The 26,568-nt window shown below is 36.0% G+C and overlaps 5 protein-coding genes across 14 annotated transcripts; 1 reads left to right on the forward strand and 4 right to left on the reverse strand.

The window, feature by feature from the left end:
* Positions 1 to 646: 646 nt before the first annotated feature.
* LOC111007658 (transcription termination factor MTERF6, chloroplastic/mitochondrial) lies at positions 647 to 6,365 on the forward strand. 5 transcript variants are annotated; one of them, XM_088122760.1, is made up of 5 exons: positions 647 to 877; positions 1,079 to 2,565; positions 3,163 to 3,233; positions 3,307 to 4,904; positions 4,988 to 6,365. In XM_088122760.1, the coding sequence occupies exons 1-2, from the start codon at positions 868 to 870 to the stop codon at positions 2,068 to 2,070; spliced, it is 1,002 nt and encodes a 333-aa protein (XP_087978886.1). In that variant the 5' UTR covers positions 647 to 867; the 3' UTR covers positions 2,071 to 2,565; positions 3,163 to 3,233; positions 3,307 to 4,904; positions 4,988 to 6,365. The 5 variants fall into 5 exon arrangements, with proteins under 5 accessions (XP_087978886.1, XP_087978887.1, XP_087978888.1 ...); XM_088122761.1 differs by having other exon boundaries at positions 1,079 to 2,344; positions 2,420 to 2,565; positions 3,307 to 6,365; XM_088122762.1 differs by having other exon boundaries at positions 1,079 to 2,344; positions 2,420 to 2,545; positions 3,307 to 6,365.
* LOC111007657 (putative L-type lectin-domain containing receptor kinase S.5) lies at positions 2,978 to 5,666 on the reverse strand. Its single transcript, XM_022280086.2, has 2 exons — positions 4,382 to 5,666; positions 2,978 to 4,120 (listed from the first exon to the last, which is right to left on the reverse strand). The coding sequence occupies exons 1-2, from the start codon at positions 5,664 to 5,666 to the stop codon at positions 3,351 to 3,353; spliced, it is 2,055 nt and encodes a 684-aa protein (XP_022135778.1). The 3' UTR covers positions 2,978 to 3,350.
* A 5,531-nt stretch (positions 6,366 to 11,896) lies between the features above and the next one.
* Positions 11,897 to 15,091, reverse strand: LOC111007744 (protein VACUOLELESS GAMETOPHYTES-like). The gene is made up of 3 exons (XM_088123029.1): positions 15,066 to 15,091; positions 14,822 to 14,936; positions 11,897 to 12,765 (listed from the first exon to the last, which is right to left on the reverse strand). Exon 3 carries the CDS (start codon positions 12,752 to 12,754, stop codon positions 12,035 to 12,037), a length of 720 nt encoding a protein of 239 aa, XP_087979155.1. The 5' UTR covers positions 12,755 to 12,765; positions 14,822 to 14,936; positions 15,066 to 15,091; the 3' UTR covers positions 11,897 to 12,034.
* FRS5 (FAR1-related sequence 5) lies at positions 14,137 to 19,196 on the reverse strand. Of its 6 annotated transcripts, none has more exons than XR_015790328.1 (4): positions 16,277 to 19,196; positions 15,398 to 15,595; positions 14,822 to 14,936; positions 14,137 to 14,455 (listed from the first exon to the last, which is right to left on the reverse strand). XR_015790328.1 is itself a non-coding variant. In XM_022280167.2 (3 exons), the coding sequence occupies exons 1-2, from the start codon at positions 18,473 to 18,475 to the stop codon at positions 15,422 to 15,424; spliced, it is 2,373 nt and encodes a 790-aa protein (XP_022135859.1). In that variant the 5' UTR covers positions 18,476 to 19,196; the 3' UTR covers positions 14,539 to 14,936; positions 15,398 to 15,421. The 6 variants fall into 6 exon arrangements, 1 of the variants encoding a protein (XP_022135859.1); XR_015790327.1 differs by having other exon boundaries at positions 15,066 to 15,595; XR_015790326.1 differs by lacking the exon at positions 14,137 to 14,455 and having other exon boundaries at positions 14,539 to 14,936; positions 15,066 to 15,595; positions 16,277 to 18,834; positions 18,955 to 19,196.
* A 1,446-nt stretch (positions 19,197 to 20,642) lies between these two features.
* CSLD4 (cellulose synthase like D4) lies at positions 20,643 to 26,041 on the reverse strand. Its single transcript, XM_022279995.2, has 6 exons — positions 25,354 to 26,041; positions 24,053 to 24,445; positions 23,142 to 23,946; positions 22,320 to 23,068; positions 21,316 to 21,824; positions 20,643 to 21,197 (listed from the first exon to the last, which is right to left on the reverse strand). Exons 1-6 carry the CDS (start codon positions 25,812 to 25,814, stop codon positions 20,737 to 20,739), a joined length of 3,378 nt encoding a protein of 1,125 aa, XP_022135687.1. The 5' UTR covers positions 25,815 to 26,041; the 3' UTR covers positions 20,643 to 20,736.
* Positions 26,042 to 26,568: the final 527 nt, after the last annotated feature.

Here is a 26,568-nt window from a genome sequence, read left to right on the forward strand (position 1 = left end):
TATATATATAGAAAAATGACAAAATTTGACCATAAACCTCAGGCTGCGACAAAGTGTACCATAAACTTATCACTATTGTTGCAATTTTATTAAAATGTTTGTCTTAGAATTGAAAAAATAATTGAATTTCATATTTCTTTCTTTTAGTAAAACATGTTGGGGACGAGATTCAAACTCACAACTTCTTAGGTATATGTCAATTACTGTTGAATTATATACTTGTTTTGACAATTGAATTTCATTAGAAAAAACGTTAAAAAATAATTCGATAGAATCGTAGAAATGAAAAATTACACATATTAGATATATGTAAGATTTAAAGCTAGATAAAACAAATTCTATTTAATTCTAAATAATTTAACTACGAGTAAATCCAACCCCTCTTTCAATGCAAAGGATATTTTTCTAACCTTTGCTTCTGATTCAATCAAGCATGACATGAAATTGATAGAATTTGGGATTGATTTTTTCTCATTAAAATGTGTGAATTTTAGTGAAATTATTCAATTGTCAATAAAACACTTTTTCCTTCAATAAACTTTGAAGAATTTTTTATAAAAAAAAAAAAAAAACTTTGAAGAAATTTTTTTCGTCCAAAAAAAGAAAGAGAAAAAAAACTTGATGAAATTTTATGAATTAAACGGCGGCAAGAGAATTCTTCATTTGGTTCAGTCTCTCAAAGTCTCAACTTATCCATTCCGTACAAATAGCCAAAGCTGCTTCGTCTTCTTGCCGAATCTCAGCTCTCATGCTTCTTGCTAAATGATTCTCGTCTAGGACCCAGAATTCCTGCTTCTGTAACTGAAATTTTCTCAAATTTCCCACACAATTGGAGTTTTGATCGAGCGCAGAAGTTCATAGCATCTGATGGAAGAAGGTGAAGTGAACCCTGTTTCTACTGTATTAATCAACGCCATTCTGCATTGCATTTCACACTCTAGGGCCAAGGTTTTCGAGTTCAGAGTTTAATTTCAAATTCATCTCATAATTTTGCATTATTCGTTTGTACTGGTGACGATCTTTTCTGCAACCACTTCGTTGGGTTATGAAAAATCTGTTCGTATGCTGTATCTTTCAGGGTTTATGGAAACTAGCGCCAGTCGAAATGGTACGAATATGCTGTGGTTCTTCAGGGATAAAGGGTTTGATGACAGAAGCATCGATAAGATGTTTAAAAAGTGCAGGCGTTTAGAAGCTGTGCACAAAGAAAGAGCTTCTGAAAACTGGGAATATTTGGAAAGAATCGGGATTCAAAAGAGGAAGCTCCCTTTTGTTGTTTCTAAGTGCCCTAAGATTCTAGCTCTTGGACTCCACGAGAAACTTGTCCCCATGGTTGAGTGCCTTGGGACACTCAGCACCAAGCCTCATGAAATTGCTTCAGCTATTGCCAAATTTCCTGGCATACTCTCCTATAGCGTTGAAGAGAAGCTTTGTCCGCTTTTGGCTTTCTTTCAAGCATTGGGGGTCCCTGAAAAGCAGCTTGGAAAAATGATTCTACTCAACCCTAGGCTTATTAGCTACAGCATTGAATCGAAGCTCATCGAAACTGTTGATTTTCTTGCTGGGCTTGGCCTTACGAAGGAGGGGATGCTTGGAAAAGTTATAGCAAAAAATCCATTTCTCATGGGTTATAGCATTGATAAAAGGCTCCGCCCTACATCGGAGTTTCTGAAATCAATTGGCCTAAAGGAGATGGATCTTCAGGCAGTTGCATTGAAATTTCCAGACATTTTGTGTAGGGATGTGGACAAAGTTTTGAGACCCAATTTGGTTTATCTAAGGAGATGTGGGTTTAAAGATGGAGAAGTAGTGTCTTTGGTGACTGGTTATCCTCCTATTCTGATCAAGAGCATTAAACATTCATTAGAACCTCGGATCAGATTTTTAGTCGAAATTATGGGAAGAAAACTTGAAGAAGTTGCCAAATATCCCGACTTCTTTAAGCATGGTTTTAAGAAAAGGCTCGAGTTGCGGCAGAAATTGTTGATAGAGAAGAAAGTGGACTTTACCTTGAGTGAATTGCTGGAATGCAATCAAAAGAAGTTTATGATGAAAATGGGTTTATTATGAGGCTATTCCTGGAGTTTTAGGTTCTCATATCCTGAAAGAATGTTGTTCTCTCACCAACTTTACAAGTTTTGTTGCCTAATTATTCATTTTCCAAACTTCTAGTTAAAGTGAAGAGCATTCATCCTGCTGGGCTATAGTCTTTAGGCCTGGATTATTCTTCTCCTTAATTCATGCTTCATGCTTTAAGCTTTTAATGGTGTTCCTTAATTTTTAACAATTCGAGTGGAGTGGAGTACAGAGTACCCTTTGTAACTCCTTTCTCTATTTTGTAAAGGTAGGGATTTGGACCCCTGATCCTCTCTTGTATTTTTGGTATTACTCTTATTCTTCGATCCATTATTCTTAACAGTTACAATGGAATTCTTTGGGTTTTGCTTCGGAGGGAGCATCTATTTCAAATTCAAAAGATGTTGATAACTTGAATACTTGGATGAAAGTCATCTCTCCTGTGACTACCTTAAACTCCTACATTAAGGTGTTTACTTGGATTTATAAGTATGACTCTTGTTTCCTATGTGCAGTTTATTTGATATTTACTTCTCTCTATAATTTACACCTCTTAGACAAGAAATTCCTTGAACCTGAGCCTGAGATTGTACTCTACGCCCAAGGATATGGCACTATTCATGATGTTGCTTCATTATTTTCAAGACCTGCTGATCTCATTGTGATATTAGATCATCTTTTACGATATTATATCACGTCATTCCTAATTCCAACTCTTACATATTCTTTTGAGGTCTTTTGTTGTTTCAAGATTGAACATTATTCTCTGTCTCTCACAAAAAGAAAAAAAAAATTGATTGAACATTATTGAAACAGATGTGCAAGTATTGGGAGTAGATAGAAGATTATAATAACTTAACACTTGGGACTTGAATTTTGGTATAATCTGCAATTTAGGAAGTTGTTAAACGGTCTTCGATTTGTATAGAAAACATGTCAAATGCTGTATATGTAAAGCAAAATGATGGTACATTCAGTAGTCTGTCTAGCAACAGGGAGAATAGGGTGATTAGATGATGACACTATGTAGTCAAAGAAGGAAAAAAGGTGTAGTCTCATACATTCAAGTGCTCGTGCGTTGTGCAGAAGCAACCTGATGAATTCTGCTGAAATCTACAGCCACTGGTTACTTGGGACGTTGGGAGTTTTAGCCCCGGGTATGCATCTCTACCTTGCATATGTCAGAATGAAAAGAAACAATAAACAAATGAAATGCAACATGATTTTCAGGTAAGTTGCAGAGACTGAAGCATGGGATCAGCTGTGGTGAAGCTTCATGGTAGAGAGTTATTCGTGGTCGAGAGTGAAGCGAGGGTGGAACTGGTGGAAGTAGTACTCATAGGAGGCCACATGAAGACTGGCTTGAATGGAGGTACATGAGGTGCAGGCAAAGCTCCATTTAAAATTTGGAGTATAGCCTGAGTTTGTGGCCGTTCACTTGCCACGGGATTTGAACATGCCAACCCAAGTAGTAGAAGCCTCCTAGCTTCATCAACTACAACATCGTTATCCAGCCGCTTATCGACAGCTTTTTCAATGTGTCCTTCGCGGTGCATCTTCCACACCCAATCAATTAGGGTGTACTGATTTTGCTCGTCTTCGACACTTGCGCCTGGTCTCCTGCCACAAACAATCTCAAGCACCACCGCCCCGAAACCATATACGTCAGATTCAGGAGTAGCCCTCCCTTCATGGAAGCATTCAGGAGCAACATAACCCATTGTGCCTGGAACTCCACCAAACTGCAGGTCTGCATAAGAGTTTCTTTCATGATCCAAGGCTCTAGCAAGGCCAAAGTCTCCTAGACGAGCATTGAAGTCGGAATCTAGCAAGATATTGCTTGATTTTATGTCTCGGTGCAGTACCTTTTGGTCATACTCATTATGCAGGTAATGCAATGCAGATGCAACTCCTACAAGGACTTTGTAGCGGTGTCTCCAGTTGAGAACATTCTGGTCAGCAACGTCATATAGGTGATTCTCGAGGCTTCCATTAGGCATGAAATCATATACTAATAATAGCTTCCCTTTCTCGTAGCACCACCCTGAACAAAAATTACAATGGTTGTTTTAGTACACTGGTCTGAGATCATATTCTATATATGCTCCTATTAACGACACAAATATTTTGCTCTGTCACTCTCTTTGAGCTAGAATTTTAGTGAAACTTCTCAATTACTACAATATGTTTATGATATCTACCAGCCATGGTAGAATTATCTTTTCCTCAGTAAACTATATATTTTGTCGGGAACGTCTTCTCTTTCTCCTTGTTTGTTTGGAAGAACAGAGAATGGAAGTTTTACCTTCTAAACGGACGAGGTGCCTGTGGCGAAGACGGTGAATGATGGTGAGCTCGTCCAGAAAATCGCCTTTGCTCTTGATGCTGTCCCTGGAGAATTTCTTGACGGCGACTTCGAGCCTGCCAATGGAAGTTGAAGATGCAGTCTTCTCCCTATCCTTTTCCTGCAGAACCCCTTTGTAAACAACCCCAAATCCTCCATTTCCCAGAACCATGCTTTCATGGAAGTTATGAGTTGCCCTCTTTAGTTCCTTGTACTTGAATTCTCTGGGCATTCCAGGCAACCTCTTCAGTGTACCCTGAACATTCGATTCTGCATCCCTTCTCGCTTTCCTCTTCCTCATATAACCAACATATAACCAAACCCCAACCAGAATTGCGATCGTAAGTACCGGGATTCCAACCCCAGCTACGATCTTCAACCACGTAAAATCTTTTTTCTCCGGAAGATGTTCTAATTGAAGCGTCCATTCCAAGACACAGTTCAGCTGAATTTCTGGGCTGCCTGTAGAAGCAGCAAATCCAAGGTATGATTCTTGTTTTACATACTGTTTCAGGTTAATCGTTTCATTGAGGAGAGGTTTATCAGGTTTTGGGTCTTTGTCTTTAGACATGTAAACCTGCAGAAGTTTTTCTTTGCCGTTGTATTCGACCCAGACACTGTGATTGGTTCCATTCTGTGGGGATAAAACTATGCCAGATGTATTCAGGGGAACAGTCTTCTTTGAGAGAATGGAGTTGATGTTCAGACCGATATGGTTGTCGTCGGGGTCAAAGTCCTGCTTCTCGGTATCGAATTCGATGGCCACAAATTGGTTTCCGCTATCACCATCGGTGGTTGCATTGGTGAGGCCCATCCACTGCCCCCAGCTCTGATCAGGTATCTGATCAGCAGTCGGAGCTATAAGAAAAGCAAGCCCCTCCCCGGCATTCCAATTTTCTTTTCTGAAAATATTGATGTAGAAGTATGAATTGAATGAAGCAACAATGTCATCTTCCTCCTTCCTATCGATATCTTCGAGCCATAACCTAAATGGCTGGTAGTACATAATACGGCCTGATGCATTTAGAAGCTTAACATCATCATTGAGCGAGTCAGGAGTTAACTGCAGGGCACCCCCGTCGATCGAAGAACTTCCGGTGAACGAGAATTGGTTGTACAGGCTTTCATTGAATCTAACATAGGAAAAACGTGGCTCAAGGATTGTTTGGCTGCCCACAGCTCCAAAGAGCAACACCACAGAAGCAACAACAACAACCAAGGTACTCAAATCTCTCCACAGATTCATTTTCCTTGTCAAATTATTATACAACTAACCCAGAAACCTCCCAAGGAAGAAGAAAAACAGATCAAAATGAACAGAAAGAGCAGAAGATGCACAGATGAAGTTTGAATCCCGAATCCGGATCCAGGTTTTTTCCTTTGTGAACTGATCAGAGAAAAGCTAGAGGTAACAAAAAGCCCCTTTTACTTTAATTCAAAGCTTTCCTCCATGATTATCGCCTTGATACCAAATGAAAAGCACCCCATTGGTGATCTGTAATTCTTGGACGCATTAGTTTAATCTGCAAGAAACCGAGTTTTGAAAAGCTTGGACAGGGTCCAAGGTCAAAACTGAGAGAGGAAGAAGAGGAAGAATAAGGGTCAAAGTTTTCATGCTGAAAATGGAGGAGAAGCCATTGATAAGATCTCCATTTTGACGAACACTGAGCAGCTTCCTAGAGGTAACAGTGTACATATTCCCCACGTTTAGAATATAAAAAGTCTAACAAGTTGAATTGGGCTGCGGAATCTTTCCAACTTTAAAATAATATTGTATATATCCACTTGCTTAGGCCCCCTTTTTTTTTCCTTTTTTTTTTTAAATTTATTATTTAATAATTTTTGTACAGGTTGGTGGTCGAATGGAATTTGAACAAATTGTTTATTTAGATGGGGTTTCAGATTATGTGATCATATTTTGTTCAAAATATTTAGATTTCATATATTATTTTAGCTTTTGATTTGGTCTATTATCTTTAATGAAATATGGCATTTTTTTGTTTTTTTTTCTTGAGAATGTCATGAAATATAGGATCTTGGTCCTTGTTGTTAATTTCTTTAAATAAGAATGAGATGAATTGATATAAATAATTGAAGTGTCATTGTTTAGCATTGATAAATACAATGGTCCAAATTTCAAACTATATTTTGATATTCGTTGTTTCAATATATTTGATTTGACAGTTTATTCGTTGTTTACAATGTTTTGTTAGGGCCAACATGAGCTTAGCCCGCGGTTAAGTGGCTAAGCGCCTAACTATTTTTCTCGAGGTCGGAAGTTCCATCCCTCATCCCCACAATTGCTGTACTAAAATAAAAATGTTATGTTATGAATCATCTAGATTCCAATCCGATTGTTATTATTATTAATCCGATAGTTATTAATAGCATATATTCAGCATTTTGATCATAACTATTAAATTTTTGTATCTTTATGTAATAGAAATATTAGGCAACCTTTTTTGTCTTTATAAGAACAAAAATAGTTTTTTTTTTATAGTCCAACCATTAATATATAGAACATTAAAAAGTACAATATCCTAATAAAGTAAGAATTCAAAAAACAAAAGCAAGGGTAAAAAAAGGTTAAAAGAAAAAGTTTTCAACCCAATAGAATTATAGTCTTCCTTTTTAAGTTATAAAGGGAAAAAAAGTAAACAAAAACATAACATAGATTATATTATCAATTGTGAAATTGTGGACTTTATTACTTGAATATATCAAAGTCATTTTCATGGATGGTGACAAAATGGGAAGTTTGATATTTCAAAGAACATTTCTAGGAATTGGTTTCTTATTATTTTGGTGGAAAGGATAGAAATATTGTAGTTATAAAAAAAAATTTGTAAAAATATAATAATTTTGAAACTATTAATAATGAAAATGATAATTTTGAAGCCTTTGTAAAAATTGGTAGTAGTTTCTTTTCATGTGTGAAACCGTGGTTTTATTTAATTAATCTCGATGTGTTCTACAATGATATTTATATCTATATATAGTTTAATTGTAAGGTTCTAGCCAATTTATTTTCAACGAAAAGTTCAAATTTGAGTTTTTATACCACGAGTTGGGAAGAAAAAAGAGAAGATTCTCACTCATAAACAACTTATATTGTCCGTTAGTGAAAACTAATTTTTTTATAAATATTAATAAAATAAAATCTTTTTTTTAGTACATTAAAAGTAGTATAATAGATTGGAGAGGAGACTCGAACTCACAGCCTCTTAGTTGGAGGTATATGCCAATTATTGTTTTTGGCGAAAATCTTCTTACTTTGTGATTGTGTAAGGATACAAATATTTTTCATTAAAGTCTTTAGTTGATAATAAATTTTTTTATTATAGTTTTTTTGCTTTCAAAAAATAGGAATGCTCCGTAAATTTTTGTTTCATTCCCCTTTTTGCTTTGAAGGATGTTTTTGAAATTTTATTCACAGTTAAAATATTAGTTTTGTCATATACTTTCACTTTTGCTTCATTTTGGTCTTCTACTTTTAAAATGTTCATTTTGGTTCATGTATTTTCAAAATATTGTTTTAGTCCTAAAGTAATTATTTTGGTCCCTTAATTTCATTTTTAATCTATTTTTTTATCACAATTTTAACATGACACTTCATTCAATCTATTTATTGAAATATAACCACGACTTTATATTAAAAAGTTCTCATTATGGGTATAATTTATGTTAAAGTTTTGAAAATAGGGATCAAAATGACCCCTTTTTAAAAGTACAGGGACCAAAACAAATAAACCAAAGTTTGCGCGACTCGGACAGTACCATAAATGCCAACGTTATCCAAAGTCTCCCGAATCTGCTTCGTCCATTCTGGGAGGCCGACGATATAAGACGGAGATCTCCTAGTGCGGAAGTGCCCGTCCCATTGAACTTGCCCGCTCCTAATTCGGCTTCAGAGAGTGGGGAACCCAATCCTATCCCAATGTTGTTGCTCGAGGTTGACGCAAGTCAACTTTGTCGTAATTGGTGGATTCATATGTCTTCGTCTTTTTTGCTTTCTTCCCTTTGTTTATTTGTGAAAGCTAGGCTTCCTGGTGGTATGAAAGAAAGATTCACACCAGAAAAGTGATCACAACAATCTCCTATAGGGACCAAAATTAACGTTTTCAAAGTATAGAGACACAAATAAACTAAAGTTGAAAGTAGATGGATCAAACTTGACTATAAACTTAAAACGAACAGATGATATATGTACTTGAATTAAAAATTTATGGGATATCACGAAAGATTTATATTAAATGTAATACAAAAGTTTAGCGACAATCATAAAAATAGATTTCTATGCAATATTTATGAGCTAAACCAAAAAAATTCAAAATATAAATACTAAAATAAAATGGATATAAAAATATATGAAAGAAAACAATTTTTAAATTTTTTTAGGAAAAGAATCTTTTGGGACCAACCAATACATTGCTTAAAGTTGAAGCATGAATGATTAATAGAGCTTCTTTATGATTTTAATTTTCTTTTACTTTTGGCTTTTTGCTCACTTAGCCAACTCAAAAGTGTAAAGTTTATAATTAATAATACAACTATAAATAATCTAAGTAATATAGAAAATAAAGTTATAAAAAGAAAAAAAAGGAAGGAAACTTTTGATTACTTTAAATTCTTCTTCATGTTACTTTATTATTTAATTTGTACTTTAGACTTGATTTTGTAATACTCTCCCTTTTTCTCTTCTATTTTTTTTAATTATAATTTTACATCTTATTTTATAAGATCATAAGAAAATTGTTATTTATTTCCACATTTGGTTCATAATTTTATATTAAATATCCTAAGTTGTAAATTACCTAATAATATTAAACAATTTTATATCTCTTAACTAAAAGGAATTTGCTTTGAAATAATTGAGATGAAGAAACACAAAGGGTAGCCAAAAAGAGAGAAAAAAAGAAGGAAAAAAGCAACATTTATAAGATGCATTTACTTTAATTTTTCCCAAAAATAAAAGAAAAAGAACAATTTAAGAAAATTAATCGAACATAAATTGATTAAAAGAACATAAATTGATTAAAAAGAAGCATTTGAGAAGAGGAAATTGAGAATATGAAAATATTAGAATTTAATGTAGAAACCAAGAAAAAAAAAGAAAAGAAAAAAACTCCTTATATGTGCTAAATTATACCAAATGTTTTGATTTCAATTTGCTCTTAAAATCTTAAAAATTTCCATTTTATTATAAACTTCTAATTTGTTTTAAAGATATTATTCATTCAATTCCAATTAAAATGTTTAACAAAAGTTTGAAGATTGAAGAGAGAATTAAAATTTTTAAATATTTTGGAAGAAAAATTTAAAATTATTGGAGAGCAAAATAGGACCTACATATGGAGCATGAGAAAAGATCATCTCGGTGACCTTTCCTTTAAATAGTTCGGTTAAATCATTAATGGTCTTGAAAAGGTTAGAAGCTGAGGTTTCCTTCACAACAGTCTGTAGCTGTGTAACTAACTTTTGGAACAGACAGTCTAATATCGACTATGTGGGATCCACCAACATACTTCTATAAATAGGGATTCATTTATGTGCCAATGTATACTTACCTCGTTATTCTATCTGGAGAGCATCTATCAAATTCTTACTAACTTGAGTATCCGAGGATCTACTCTTTATTTGTAGATATTTCCTTACCTAGCACGTTCCGAATCGGCCTAGTGTCTATCTCACACGTGCACCAGGTATGAACAAAATTCAACATTTATATTTTGTGCATGTGATTATGAAGTGTAGTGTTAATTTCTTTCCATTTTTTTATCTGTAAAACTTCAGACATGTTGGGAGACATTAAGTATCTTGAAGGATTTTATTTTCTTATACCTAAGATCTAAAATTAAAAAAAAAAACAAATAAATGTATGTAGTTGTTAAAGCCATATAATAAAATTTATGTTTAAATATTATATTGGTCCCTATTTTCGACTTTTGTTTTACTTTTACCTTTTATTCATTTTAATTATTATATTTTTAAAATATCTATTTTGATTTATATACTTTGTGATCATTTTGGTTTCTAAAAATGAAAATGAATGAATCAAAATAGTTTATTTTAAAGTAAAGAAACTAAAATAGACGTTTTGAAATAATAAAGGTTAAAATAGACAAAAATTAAAAATATAAAAATAGTAATTAAACTTCTTTTAGTACAGTAATTAAACTTAAACCTTAAAAGAAAACAAATAATAGTAATTAAACTTTTTTTAGTACAGTAATTAAACTTAAACCTTAAAAGATAACAAACATATACGTAATATATTTTTGTTTAGAAAATCCATCTAATCCACCACAACACGACAAACTAAATAAATCAGCGCAGCTCATGATATTTACGCTAACGCCACCCGTCCACGTCTTTAAAATGTATTTGCAGATATATAAATAACCTAAAATAAAATATTTATTACTATTTTAAAGATAGATGATTTGGTTTTTCAACTTTTATAATTATTGAAATAAAAAAACAAATAAATACAGTTCGTTTTTTTTTTTTTTAAACATCATGTAACTCAAACTCAAATGCAATATAAAATACACAAGTAAAAATCTCATTCATGCTATATTTAAAAAAAATAATAAAAAGTTGTTTTTGCATATTGAATTTATGCTACCTAGTGTAATGTTCAAATTCTTTTACAATTTCAAAATTGGATCTTTCATTGGTTTCGAAAAATATTGCAACTCTTGAAATTTCATCTCTTATTTGAATTAAGTGCTCTTCGAACTATGCGAGAAGGTTCTTTTCACATATTTATCACTTGATCTTTTGTAGGAACGATATGTTTGAATGGGTCTAACATTTTTCTTCGTTACTTCTTACTTTGGATATAGATTTTTGTGGCTTTGATAGTAAGATGACTTATTCAATAATTTACGTATCAGGGCTTACCTTGATGCAATTATCCTTTGATAAATGGAATCTATAATCCATATCTACGACCTTCTTGGAGATAAAGTCAAGGATTTGAGTTTCAACTTTTCTCACGATGTGCAAGAGAGCTAACTTTTTCTAGCTTGCGAAAAAGAAGATATGTCTTGTCTTGCCCCCGTTGATTAAGGGATAGACAACGTTGGTTGACAACCAATTAATCGACAAGCGAATAGCAACTCCAAGTTTGTAATCCGATATCACTTTAAGTAACGTAAATAACTAATTTCTTGTTACACTGCATGTTGCCTACGAGATGCGAGTTGATCGTTCTAAACAGTTGCTCGTGACTAGTAAATCCTTGGAGCCGAAGCTAACTTGTCTACACTACCCATCACCTTGAGATTTGTAAACTCTTCTTTGCCAAGTTAAAAGTACAAGTTTGCCAAATCTTGTGTTCATTGCCTATAGCCTCATGTGACTCCCAATCTTCCAAAATTTTGAATAAAATCTCAAGTTCATCAACTACACCAAGCAGAAAAAACACCCTCTTCTTAATGACTTTGTATAATCTAATTAGCCAAAAGAGGAGAAAAGAACTTTTCAGCTGAAACATATCAAACACTTTCATCAAACAAGCCACAACTCTTGTTAGTGACATTCTTATTACAATACACAGACAAGCAACAACAATGATTGCTTGTTTTGTTTTGTTTTTCTACCTCCTTTCTACTTGGGTAGGAGGCTACCAACAACTGTAGCTATAATCGCTGTCGGGTCGCCGAGCATAGCGGAGACGATACACCGAACAGCACGCCCGGCCATCTGAAAGCCCTGCTCAACCTTCCCTCTTCCCCTGTTATGGCTCTGCAGTGTCCCCTTGAGACTTGGAATCCTTGTCTGAGCCTCATTGACCTTGTTCTTGTCCACATTTAGGTACATGGCTTGCCAGCTCTCTACCAGCAGCTCCTTCACACATGACAAGTGAAGGTTATAAGTCCTGCATTGAGACTTATAGGACCACCCCGGTCCCCTACCTCCGCACCGGTGGCACGGCCCGGAGAGCTTCATACTAAGGTAGAGGTTGCGCTCGCCGTCATCAAGCACTTGGGGAAGGTTCCCGCAACACGGGTGGAGATCGAAACCGCAACCTCTACAATGGTAAACGAACCCTGAGACGTCGTTTCGGCAGGCGTCGCAGAACCTCGCGGCCGCACTAGGCGGGGAAATGAAGAACTCGAAAGCGCATTTTGGGTAGAAAGGGTGAGTGATCCTTGGAGATGCCATGGCACAGAGCTTGTGCAAAGTGAAATCACATTTTAGGCATTGGTAGTTGAAGCCAATCCCAGCTTCATTGCATCCACCACAGTTAAAAGGGATATCACTGTGGTTGAGCTTCAGCCTGTGCCATGGATGGATTGGGTGAGAGATCTCTTTTTCAATCTTCATCTCTTTTTGATCTGTTTGAAAATGGGGAAGAACAAGAAGAATTATAGATTTATAAAGGGCTGAATGGAAGGTAGAAGCTCAGTTTAATTTGTTTTTGAATACCAAAAAGAATGGTTTTTTTCTTTGCACTGATCTTCACAAGTAGATACTTTGCTTAGAATTTACAAGTAGATGAAATTAAGAAGATAAAATTGGTTAGAATCTGATTCCATGGAAGAATGTGTTGGTTTACTTCATTACTTTGAAATGATGATACTGATTACTCCTAAAACTGTAACTTTTGACCAAATGATTTTGGTTAATTAAAGTTGGCTAAAAATGGACTGATATGCCCTTCTGTGCTCAATCAAAGGGCAGCAGATCAGAAATTTTGGTGATCTTTTTGGTTTCTTGTGATTGTTTGTAGAGATTTGTAGTGGTTTCTTTGTGAGGAACTTTTTTTTTTCAAGTTTGTTTGGATTTTATTCTCATCTTAGAGAAAGCATAAGTTTGGCTTATCCTGTACCTGAAATGGACAAAAGGGAAAACAGAAGCTTCCTTCAGAAGAAGTTGGCTAGCTTTGGATCAAGTTCATTGTTTTGGTTGGTTCTCTGCCTTCGACTTTGGTTCATTTTGATCCATGTACTTTTAAAACGTTCATTTTAGTCTTTATATTTTAAAAAGTGACCATTTTGATCCCCTCATTTTTATTTATTTCGATAAAATTTTTAGCATAACACTTCACTCACTAAATTTCTTAAATATAGTCAATAATTTGTAATAAATATTTTTAGTCAATAATTTGTAATAAATATTTTTTATGGTGTCTACTACTTTCTCTTGTTTATTTCTTTTTCTTTTGACCATAACTGATTCCCTGAAAAAGAATCTTCCTCTCTTTCTTGTTTTCACTTTCTCTTTTGACCACAACATGGTTTTTCCTTAGAATAGATGAAGAAATTGCCTTCTTTGGAAACATTAGAATCGATAAGAACTAATAATTTGCAAGAAAAAGAATTCCATGGCTTACAATAGACTTTGTAGTATACAAAATAATCATCAAAACAAAATAATTCCTTAGTTTGATTATTTTGACCATATCATTATTGTTTAATTCACTGAATCTCACCTTACCTCACAATTTTAATAAACTTGAGACCGAAAAGCATAAGTTTGAGAATATATAGCTTAAATTCGAATAAAAAAAAAGATTATAGAAATCTAATACTAATACTATCGAGAGATTAAGCTTTATTTCAAAGATTGGATTCTCTTCCCCTACTAATAAGAAAGAGCTAAGTTTCCACATATTCCTAATCGGGCCTAAGCAGGCAGCACAACGAAGAAAATAGTCTAGCCACGCACCTATTTTTAACCGACTAAAGCTGGATGCACTACACGACTAGAATAAGAGAGATCGAGTTAATGTGGCTAACCATGTCTGATTTACAAAAATCAACACACAATATAAAATGTATCAATACCAAAAATGACATATCTGGATACAACTATAGTGTAAAACACTTTGGACTTGGGAAAATTTTGGGGAATATAAGGATGTCCCTATTTCAAGATTCAATGAAAACCAGAATTTGTCTGATGGTTTTAAGGACAGTGGCCCAGTGAAACAAGACACAGTCCACTTCTCTCCAATCAAATCAACAATCTTGTCCCTACCAAGAACTAACTCTTCTGTTTCCTTTTACTTGGCAGTTCAGTTCCCTGTTTCAATTTCAACTCATAATTGGGTCTCTAACCGAAAAAAAAAAAAAAGAAAAAAAAAAAACCCAAGAGAAGAATCCAAGTGAAATGTAAAAGAAGATCAAGGGCATGGTATAAAACTACAACTACTTTGTTTGCTACCACTAAGCAGCTGGCCAATTACATCTTCTAAACAAACTAAAAATGGTAAAAATACCACCAAATCTACAAAGAATTTCCTGTACATTCAGATGAAGGGCAGCAATTGGCATTCCTTATTTTCTAGCCAAATCATGACAGAAATAAGAGTTCTTTTTTTTTATTTTTATAATTTTCTTTTTCCTTGGTGGGGGGGAGGGAAAAAATATACACCTCAGTATTTTTCACCTCAAAAATTGATGTGGAAAAAGATGCTGGTCTGAACATGGATTCTGATCTGAAAAGGTTAGCCATCAATAAGGTGAACATTGCCACTATCTTCAAAACCAGTTATTTTCTCCCCCTACAAGATCAAAATTAGGAATCCAAGATCAACGTTTATTTAGAAACGGAGAAAAACTTGAATGAGATAAAATTAGAATCATAACAAACTAAAGTAAGGATATGAATGAAATCGGGAAGCAACAATTACGTGTAGTTTCCGATTACACTTTGGAGACTCAAATCGGTGAACAAGAAGATTAACAAGATCTGCATGTTTCTGGCATCACTGAGAGAGTATCATACTTCTAAGAAGATCCATTGGATGGCCAGAAAAATCTTGCAATGAAAATGAAAATGTGGTCATCCATCTCCAGAGACAGTAAACCAAGAAACTATCACCTCTTAATCGTAACATACAGATGTAGGAGCACCGATTACTCGATGCGAAGCAAATTTACATTTCCAGAACTAACATACTTCTCAATGAGACCAAGGTTAAAAATACACAACATTTGGTATTCAGATGAGGCAAAGACTCACTATATATGTACTTCTGTCACACCTTCAAATGCTGTCTTTCATACTAATTTTTATGTTCTGCACTTTGATAGATAATTGCAACTTATGGTCCTCAATATCTTTCAGCACCGAAAAAAGGTTAGACCGATAAACTTCACACTTCCGATTTGTACACTCCAACTCATTGGTAAGTTCATTGATTTTCTTGTCCAAGTCATCCTGCCAGAAAATTTCAAGAGATGAACAAAAAAAGATCGTAGAATACAATCATGCATGTCCCCATTGTTCACCATGAAATTTTAAATAAAGGTCCATTATAGAAATGCATCCAGAAATTAGAAATATGAAGTAAAATAATCTGAAGGAGAGGTGAAAGGAGGAAAAACAAAAAGTTGGAAAAGAAAACCACACAGATGCATTGTTTTATGGGCACACGTGCGATCAACCTTAACAAAATTAATGAAATAATATTGGAGTTATCTGCAAGTTCATTACAGGAAGATAAATCCAAGATTAAGAGAAAACAATAACCAAACATGGTTAACATAGTCCCAAGATTTAAAAAAAGAAATCATACAGAGGACTGTGAAGTAATCTGAAACTCAAAATCTACTGAAATGCAGAGAGAGCTGGAACTTAAAAGATGCAGATTCTATCATATCAAGCTTTTATGTGTATCGTAAAATCCAACCAACAATATTGTTAAAAAAAATTGATAGGTTGCAATAAGTGTAAAAACCGAGATTGAAAAGAACGCGGTCACAAACTCCAATACTAAATTTTTAAGATTTTAAAGGGACTAGAAATTCCTCTTTTCTTCGATACTAGAAATCACTAATAACAAATTCCAATCAAATAAAAGAATAGAACCAGGAGATACAATAGAAAGCAAGCTCCTACCTCAGACATGTTTTTACCCAAGCTCCCGTCGTGATCCCTGCTACTAATATGATTTGTATAGCTTCTATCATTTACAGGGTCCACTTTAATTCGCCCATTTATTGTAGAAATTTTGCCATCATTCCGTGTTGTATGAGCAACCCTTTTTGCAGCCTCCTGAAGGGTATCCTTTGCCACAGTATATGTATCGACAGTCTTTGCTCCTTCCTCTATGAATCTAAAAACCTCATGGCGTAGGGTATTGTATCTCACAGTATGAGATTCAAGATAGTTATTATAGATGTCATTAACATGGTCCTCTAGTATCACATTACTCTTGGCATTTCTTGTCCATCGTTTCAATATATAATGAGAGGGGAGCGTAAGCACATTGGTCACTCTGAAGACAGCCAAGATATGTCTGCACAGAAGACCTGAGAACTCAAACATTTGGCAACTACAACTTGCTCTCATCTCCAAAACATTAAATTTCACATAGTGAGCTTTATGATCCTCTCCAAATTTAGCGACTTGGTAAGTTATAATTTCCCCATCATCATCAGCCTTCGATGCCATAAAAGTTAACGTGCCAACTAACTCCTCTTGAAACCTTGAGAACAGCTTCCTGGTGTAGAGCTCAGAAACCTGTTTTTCCATTGGAGATGGAGTCTTCAGAAAAGGAGAGGTGTTCATTGTATCGTAATCTGCTTTCACTTCTTTCTCATTCCGACTCTCCAGAGCTTTTTCATATAGTTTGAAGAACTGACTCAAATTGGTTGAAGCATTCACATATCCATCAAAATATGAATTCATGCTATCACTTCGTTGGGTGATAGACATTTCAGCAAAAAAAGTGTCCCGCAAATACACCGGAACCCATTGCCTCCGAGCAGAGTAAATTGTCTGAAGCCACTCATGATCCCTGAGATCATATCTGTCAACAAGTGACAGCCAGCAGGACTCAAATTCCTCAATGGAGTCAGTCAAGTTTACACATTTATGGAAGTCAGCTTCAAAGCTTGGATGTTTGAGGAACACATGAGACAACATCTCCTGGCATTTTTTGAAAATATGCCATTTGCAGAAACGGTGACGGGTCTCAGGGAAAACTTGTGTAATGGCTGACTGTATTACTGCATCATGATCCGTAGTAATTGACACAGGTGGGCGACCAGACATTGCCAAAAGCCACGTTCTAAACAGCCAATTAAATGATGCTTCAGATTCATTTATTAGAAAAGCACAACCAAACAACACAGGCTGCCCATGATGATTCACCCCAGTGAAGGGAGCAAAGGGCAGACGATATCTGTTTGATCTGTAGGTAGTGTCAAATGTAACAGTATCACCAAAGTAAGTATAGTTCATCCGAGACTTTGGATCAGCCCAAAAGACATTGCCCACATACTGATCCTCCTCTCCCTGAACAGCATAGAAGAAGTTAGGATTTTCAGATAGCATTTGCCTTAAATAATCCAGAAGCAGTTGAATGTCCCCTTCCAAGCTCCTTTGGCGATTATTCCTCATATAATTTCGACAATCCACCTCTGTAAATCCAACTTTACTGATTCCACCATACTCTTTTATTAGTGCTGACATAATCCTACGAGGACCCATCCCAGCAGCCTGTAAAGTATCAATCAAGGTCTTTGCTGGACCTGATATTTGCCTATGTGACCGCAAGCAGTGCACCTGGTCAGGAGGAACTAACTCATGATTATGCTCTCTAACAAATCCAGAGACAACCCATTTCCCAGAATCATGCATCTTTACAGACAAGGATGCTTTGCAACCCACTCTGGTGATGGTTCGAGGACGCTTGATTTCTCTGTCTTTAGTTCGCTTCTCATTCATATTCCTAAAGCCCTCTTTGGCACAAACAAACTGCCTTTGTATAATTGCTCCATCACGCCTAGACCGACGGGAGGAACTGACACGAGTACTAAACCCAACACGACGGGCATAAGAATTATAGAAGGCCTTGGCAGCCTCTTCAGACTCAAATTCCATTCCTTCATAAGGTTCTAGATCCAAAAGATCACCCTCAGGAAGATATATCTCACCACTGCCAGCGCCACCACCAAGACTGCTCAAAGGTGGACTGTCAACCATTTCCTCATCCTCCATGGAATGGTGTACAATAGCTATAGAATAGTCATCCCCCTCTCTCCCACTGCCTCCTCCCAATCCAATATCAAATTCAATCACCTCATTATCCATGTGAAGCAGAAAATGTCCAATTAGAACTTATTTCACAAACTCTGCACCGTCCAATTAGAACTTATTTCACAAACTCAGTCACTCAGCATCGACAACTACCTTCTCAAAACCATTATTGCATTGTGTTATAGAAACACCTCGCAACTGAACCCAGCCATCTCATCTCATATCCGAGAGCGAGCCACAGTACCCATTAAATCAACCGCAAGAACAACCAAAACCCACAAACCAAAAATCAATTCAGACCATCAACACTCCAAGTATTCACAGAAATGACCCAATCAACAACCACGAAAAGCGAAAACGAAGGGTAACCCAGTGCGGGGCTCCGGCTGGTGGGGTTTGGGGGGAGAAAAACCCTAACAATGAAATTGAATTTTGCCGGGAATTCAGAAGAGGCGGGGGGATTGGGGGTTTGATTAGGAGCGGAGAGGGAAGAGGGTTGCAAAAATGAAAAAAGAGGGAAAAGATTGGAATACCGTGGATGAAGTGGAAGATTGGACGATGATCGCGAAGAAACGGTGAGAGTTCAGAGGTTGGCGATGGATTCTTCGCATGGAAGCGCAGCTCCGAAGGCTCCAAAAAATATCAAAAATCAAAAATCAAAAATTGCGAGGTTTTGTTCCACTGGTTCGCCGATTTAGTTTCTCAAATGCTCGCATGCCATCAGAAAACGCGAGATTGAAATTCCGAATTAGTGGACGCAATAGGATTACATTGAGAATTGATATTCCATCAATTTTAATTTCAGTTTCTGTTTATTTCTCTTGCGATTATTATTTGATTTTTCAAATTTGTTTTATTTTCATTTAAAACTCATTTTTTGAATTGTTTCAAGAATAATCATTTTCACGAGGGATTTGGTATTTCATGTTTCTTATTTATCTTTTTTTTTTTTTAGGGATCGAAATAAGATTTTCATTTTTGTTCCATTTTCAATGTATTTCAATTCCCAAAGTATAAATAAAAAGATTGTTTTATCGTACTTGAATTCATGAAAGTTGAAATTATATAATTCATGTGGTTCAAATTTTCATCCATGTAGATATTCTCGTGAATTTCTAACATGAGAGACAAATCAATATTTTCATAGTATTGCACAAAAATAACATTAATATTAATATTAAATATTTATTATTAATTTTTTTTAAATAAATATTCATGACAAAACATTGACATTTCTATAAAAGTGATATCTTCACATTTTCATCAACATCGACGTTCAAACTTTAATTATAAAGATTGTTCTTAAAATTTAGAGATTAGAGTAGATGTTTTAAAAGTTGGGAGTTGAATAAAAATAAAATGAATGTGAATCTTCAACCATCATGGATTGGTCCATTGGTCCAAAAGAATCAAAATTTATAAGGGATGAGTTTAAATTATGTAGACCACCTATATAACTATGCTTGCATCTCAACGACATTACTACCGTTCATTCTCACCCACGTCTTGTTACTGTTGATTTAACTTTATATAGACCGTAATCATGGGCGGAGTCAAACAAATTTCTTTCTTCCTTCCTTGAAAAGCTTAGCCTACTTAATGGTTTGGAAAATATTTATTAGGTTTTTTTTTCTTGAAAGGAGACATGAATATAGTACCTACATAAAGACCAAATCTTTATCCGTGGAAGAAACATACGGTTGTTAGACATAAAATTGACAATACCATACTATTTTTAAAATATAAATAGAGAACGTCTCCTAACAAGTGACTGAACCTCAACAACATAACCAGCATAACGTATGTGTGAAATTTTGAATGAATTCTATGATCAATATCGGATTTTTTCACTTCCAATGATAATAGAGTACTATTTTTTAAGTTTTATATTCTCATTCCACTTAAAAAGAAGTCTTTACCCTTAACATAAACATGATTATAAGAACATAGAAAGCAAAAACAAAACCCATTACCAAACTCACAACCTTTTCATTATTTACCTTATTATTCCATAGGATATTGAAACAAAAATTACAATGAACAAAAAAAATACAAGAAAGAAAATCAGTAGCAGTAAAGCTTATTCATAAAGCCTAGGGTTAATTATCCTTTGGTGAAGCTGCAATTACATGAAAACAATTACATTTATATTCTTCATTTTACACACAAATCTTCCCCCCCCCCCCCCCCCCCCCCCCCCAAAAAAAAAAAGACTAAAAAAACCATAATTCACACCAAGCTCCAAATCCCTAAAATACCCTCCACAATTATATGTATTTTTTTTTGTTTTATTATTTTTGAATTTTTGTGTGTGTTCATGGGAATTCAAACCCTCCTCCTCCCACAGCTGCTTCAGGAGTAGTTGATTTTGGTGGGCTAATGGCTATCCAAAGCAAAGAAAGTGTAATGGCTATCAAACCTGACCAAACTATGACAATTGTTGGTGTCTTCCCTCTCCTCCCCATCAACCCTTTTGCAAAAGGGTACAAATGGGCCAGAACCCAAAAGCTAAAGAAGGCCCCTCCTATGAACTTGCTCCATTGGGGCACTGTGCTGTAAATTGTCCTTGAGAATGCCACTCCCATGGCTATTATGTTCATCATGGCAATCACTATGGGAGGAACCATCAAGGAAGTCCATTTCACCAAGTACAAATCCGCGTATATGTCCTCGTTCTCGTCCCCGGCAGACTTTGATGTAAGCGTGAATGAGATTTCAATCCCGGCTATGACCTTCAACAGGCCCTGTACCACAGCTGCTAAGTGAGCAGACGTGCCTGGAATTAAAGATGAGAAGGTTCATGTCAATAGAAATGTTAAGTTCTCAAATTTATGAAAAGACTTTAAAATATGTTATGAATATTAGGATGTGTTGATGGATGTTTTATTTCTTACCTGAGATGAGCCAGAATTGTTCGTTTCTCCACCACTCTTCCAACCCAATGCCTGACCATTTCACCTCCAGGATGGCTAGGGAGATTAGACAGATTGTTATGATCAACAAGTAGACCAAGAATGTGACGTTGAGTGTTTGAACGATGAAGTTGCCAGAGAAGAGGGAGAGTGCGGGGAGGAAGCAATATACGATGAGGAAGATCGAAGTGAAGGGATAAATGCCAACGTTGAGATATGCGAGACGTTGTAGAAGCTTAAGGCGTCGAGAAGCGAGCAATGCATTGTTTCTTGAGAAGAAAATCTCGACCGAACCTGTCGCCCATCGGAGCACTTGATGGAGTCGATCAGTGAGATTGATTGGAGCTGATCCACGGAAAGCATCACGTTTGGTAATGCAGTACACTGAGTGCCATCCACGGTTGTGCATACGGTATCCGGTAACGACATCTTCTGTCACCGAGCCATAAATCCATCCCACTCGTTCCCCCCATTCGGTTTTATCCTCATACCTATTAAATAAAGTCAAAGACGACAATAAGCAGCGTGTTAATTTGTGTATGCATGCATGTGTATTTTTTTTTTTCTTTTTAAATTTAGTCCATAGTGTTTAAAAAGTTTACATAATTTTATCTTAACCTATTTTTAAATTGTACTATTTTCATTCGTAGATGTCAAATGTGACTCTATGTTAAACTTATGTGACATGATACTAGGCAAGTTTTAGAAATTTGAAAGAACAATTAAGCCACCTAAGAAAGAAAAAAATCCAAATGTCTACTAACTTTTTAGAAATTTTAAGCCTGAATTAGAAAATTACTTTATCACCTAGGTGGCATATTTGTTTCTCTAAATTTATATCAAACTCAAATATGATAATTGAAACATAATAGAAAGGGTATAATTGAAGTAGGTTAAAATAAGGGACTAAATAGAAAATTTTTAAACATAATATACTAAAATGTATGATTAAGTTATATTTTTTAGTTGAGTCGAGTTGATGATACCAGCAGGAAATGACCGAGACGGCTTCAGCAACCGTTGCAGCATCGAGCGGTTCACGTGGAACTCGAAGGGCGCCAGGCGGTCGTCCATACTTGACTGCAGAATGATCAGCAAGAGGGCGACCTTGGAATTCTGCAACCAGTATTGACTCAGCCAACATGTTAGAATTGCCAAAACGTTTGGGAAGTAGATTCACATCAAGATCAGGATCAAAATCAGTGGCTTGCAAAGGTTGTGTTTCTGCTTGATCATTATTTTTATGCTTAATCTTATCGGGTTGCGGCGGGTCGAAACCATAGAGCGCGAACCGCCTAAACATACAACCAGTCCCAACGTAAACCGGACCTTGTATGCCATCAAGTGCTCGCATGTTGCCATCAAAGAAGACAGTATTATGATTGGCATATCGATCAGAAGGATCAATACCTTCAAATCTTTGAGGGAATTGAATGTAACATATATCTTCTCCCCCACGGTCCATCATGAAGCACATTCCTTCGCGAATGGCTTTGCAATTGTAGATGTAATGGTCACAATCAAGGTTGAGAATGAAAGGACCATTTGACAAAACGGCTGAAGCTCGTACAAGTGCATTCATGGCACCTGCCTTCTTGTTATGATCATATCCGGGTCGTTTCTCTCGAGACACATACACGAACATCGGAAGACGAGTGTCTACATCACTGAAGTCTATGATCTTCTCGTCCGTGCTCCCTATTAATGGATCGGGGCTCGGAGGCTTCAACATCACCTATTGAAAAAGATATTGATAACGACAAAAGTAATTTTGGTCATACTTAAATCAAATAGAGATTTGTTTATACCTGAAGAATTCCAGCATGATCACCCTTAGAATGGTCACTAGCAGAGACACCCCAAGTTCCAGGCCAATGGGTGCCATCAGCCATCCATGTCGCTTTTTGAACCTTAATCGGCTCCATGGCATCGGCCCCTGTTTCTCTCATGTGCTTCCACATCTTCATCTCCTCTCTCGCATTGAAAGCATCTGATCGCCTCCTAATCGAGTCAGGAAGCCCATTCGTTCGTACCTTAAACTCATCGTACTCTCGCTTGATCTTCCTTCTATCCTTCACAAAATCTGACCTACTCTTGTTCTTAGTTGGATCCACTTTTAAACTAAAATAACTCTCTGGATTTCTCGGCTCAATATCGTGCTTACGACAAAACGGTACCCACAAATCTGCAAAGCTCGCTGCCTCTGCCATGGCCTCGAATGTCAACAGGGCACCTCCATCATCAGAGATGTAGCAAGCAAGTTTTTCCACCGGATAATCAACGGCAAGAATAGATAAGATCGTATTGGCAGTGACAAGAACAGGTTCCTTTTCAGGATCAGCAGTCGACACAAACAAGTCAACTCCAGGCAGGTCGGAACGACCTGTTGGATTCGATGGGCACGGTGCATCGAACTTATCGTGAAGCACTTGAAGATCAGTTGCACGATTGACGGGACACAACTTCGGAACCTGATCAAGAATCCAAGAAAAAGCGAACCATATTTCACAAACAATTGACATCAACCACAACCATATTGCATCTTCATTTGGATGTTTCACTCTCCAATGCAAAAAGAAACCCAACACCACAAGTCTAATCAAAATCAACAACCTGCAAAACAATAACATAATTGTTGATTTAATCCTGTCTACGATTGTATCAAATCAGGAGGCTCTATGTTCGAACTCCTATATTGTCATTTCATGTTCTAAAGTACCTATAAGGACTGATGATGCTTGCTGGGATTGGAAACGTTCGACTCAACGGTTTCCAAGAAGCATCCATTGACTCCATCACCCCATCACGAAACTTGTCATCTCCACCATCTGCATAGCCATCTTCTGGTGTCCAATATGCATTACCAACCCCATAAGTTCCTTTTGTCTCAAACAACCACTTATTGTGATCAAATTCTCCGCTTTGGTTTAGTTTCATCATTGACATATTTTGCCCGCCTTTAGACCCGTCTGGCCCTTGTAATTGTAATGCTCCTCCTGAATATTCATTAGGATCATCATCATAATCGGCTGATTTGTATAACTCTTTACATCCTGGACATAGCCCTGTGTCCTTTTGGGCGTCAAGATAACAATCCCGACATATTCGAAACCTGGATACACATAATGTTGCACCTCAGTACAAGCATACACTATCATAAGTAGTACGTAAAAGACATTCCAAGTTCGTCGAAGCTAGTTTCTTTTAAAATAAATCATAACTTGTTTGGATGAAGCAATTGGGTTTTATGGTGATAAAAATAATAGTGATTAGTTTAAAAATATAATTAAACTTGAAGATAAAAAGATCCAGCTATTCTACTTCTTCCCAGCCTAAAATGAAATGAAACACAATTTTGAGGTGCACCGGGTGCTTCAATTGCGTACCAAGCAACTAGATTTAACTCCTATTGTAACTTATTTCTAGATGTTCAGAGATTAGACTAACTATTATATATGTCTATTACAGCCTTTATAAATGGACGAGAGGTTCTATGTCTAGATCTTGTTTTATGCTCAGTTTAGTACCTTGGATTTTGAAGGAATTCAAAATCGTGATGGATTTCAAATGAATTCCACTGTTTGGTACCACATGATTTTGAATGATTCGAAATCTTACTATTTTTGCTTAAGAAAATTTCCGGATCAAAATGATCGGATTTTGCAAGATTTCATAGAATTTCGAAATAAATTACCTATTTAACCTCGTCATATTTTAAATTATAATTAATAAATTTAAACTAAAAGTCCAGAAACATTTTTATTTTATTTTCAATTCCAGCGAACATCCAAACAAATTTGAAATTTAATTTAATTCGTTTCAAATCATTCTCGCTCCAAACAAGATAAAGAATTTAAAATCATTTCTCAATTTCAAATCACCATTTCTTCAACTGGTTAAAGTTTTTATTTCTAAAGTAAATTTCCATTTTAACTGGAACGAAAATCAGCGTTAACCTAATTTTTTCAGAATTAAGTAACTTTTAAAAATGTAAGTTAATTTGAAAATGACAATTTGAACCTGCATTCACAAGGGGTGATATCGATGCCACGCTCATCCTTCATGACCTTGCCATCACAAGCCGGCATGGCACACGAAGAGCCCTTAGCTCCAGCCATCTGGGGATGGCTCACTTCTGAATCTATCACCTTATCCATGAGATGCGCTCGCGTCACGCTATTGAATCCGCCAGTAAACAGCGAGTTTGAGACATATTGCTCCTCCGCTTTGGTGGCTATTGACGAGTCCATCGGTTGATTATCTGGTGTCGGAGGAATATGCACAGTGTAGTTAATATAATCTCCTGAAACCTCTCCTGACATGTCGAGATCTTCTCTCGACAAACTAACATAACGGCCACTCGAGGTTCTTCGCGCAAACTTAACCGTTTGTCCAACCGAACCCCGATTGCTCGTAGAATTATTAGACCCGCCGGGGCTGCGAATGGCCTTCTTTGATGGTTGATTGGTTAAAGATGCCATTGTTATTGTTAGATGTTCTTCTTCCCTTAATTTCCTCGAAAGATTTTCCTCTGGTTTCAATCAAAACATCCTTCGTAAAAACCCATGATCAGATGAGAAGAAGAAAACTCCACAATCAACCTCAAATTTCACGAACAAAAAAGAAAAAAAGAGTTGCTTTCAGCTCCGACGGGAACAGTGGACGGGAAATGTGGTTGAAATTACAAGTTTGGTGAGAGAATGGGGAGGGGATTTGGTGGGGCAATGTTCCAAGAAGTTAGGAGATCATATGGTGGAAACAGGGGCATAGGATTGAGGGAGAGGCAGAGAGGTTGATCGGACGGTGGGTGTGTCGTCGGAGAAAGACCAAATTGATCGAATCCTAAGTTTAGGATGTTTCCGTTTGCGGATTTTAAGGATTCTTGTGTTCGTGGAGGAAAACATTTTACACAGTTTTGAGGGCTCTTCAATGGACGGTTAATTCGGTTAATTTTGGTCAGCAAGTCCTCCAATCAGATTGGGTTTTCATAAATATGACATTTTTCAACAAAATTAAGGGAAGAAAAAACATATTTTTTTAGCTTTGTTAAAGAAAAAAAAAACATATTTGGTAGTACGTATCTTAAATTAAATTATAGGGATTGAATCTGACACCAAATGTTTTTCTAACAATTTTCTTTTTCTTTCAATACTTTTAGAATATAGCTTAGCAGTTATAAAGGGAAAAATTTTTCTATACTACTTTCTTTCACTCGCTTCGTATCAACAAAATTTA

The sequence above is a fragment of the Momordica charantia genome (assembly GCF_013281855.1).
Source record: "Momordica charantia cultivar OHB3-1 chromosome 4 unlocalized genomic scaffold, Mcharantia_2.0 BLBB01000004.1, whole genome shotgun sequence".
Classification (NCBI taxonomy): domain Eukaryota; kingdom Viridiplantae; phylum Streptophyta; class Magnoliopsida; order Cucurbitales; family Cucurbitaceae; genus Momordica; species Momordica charantia.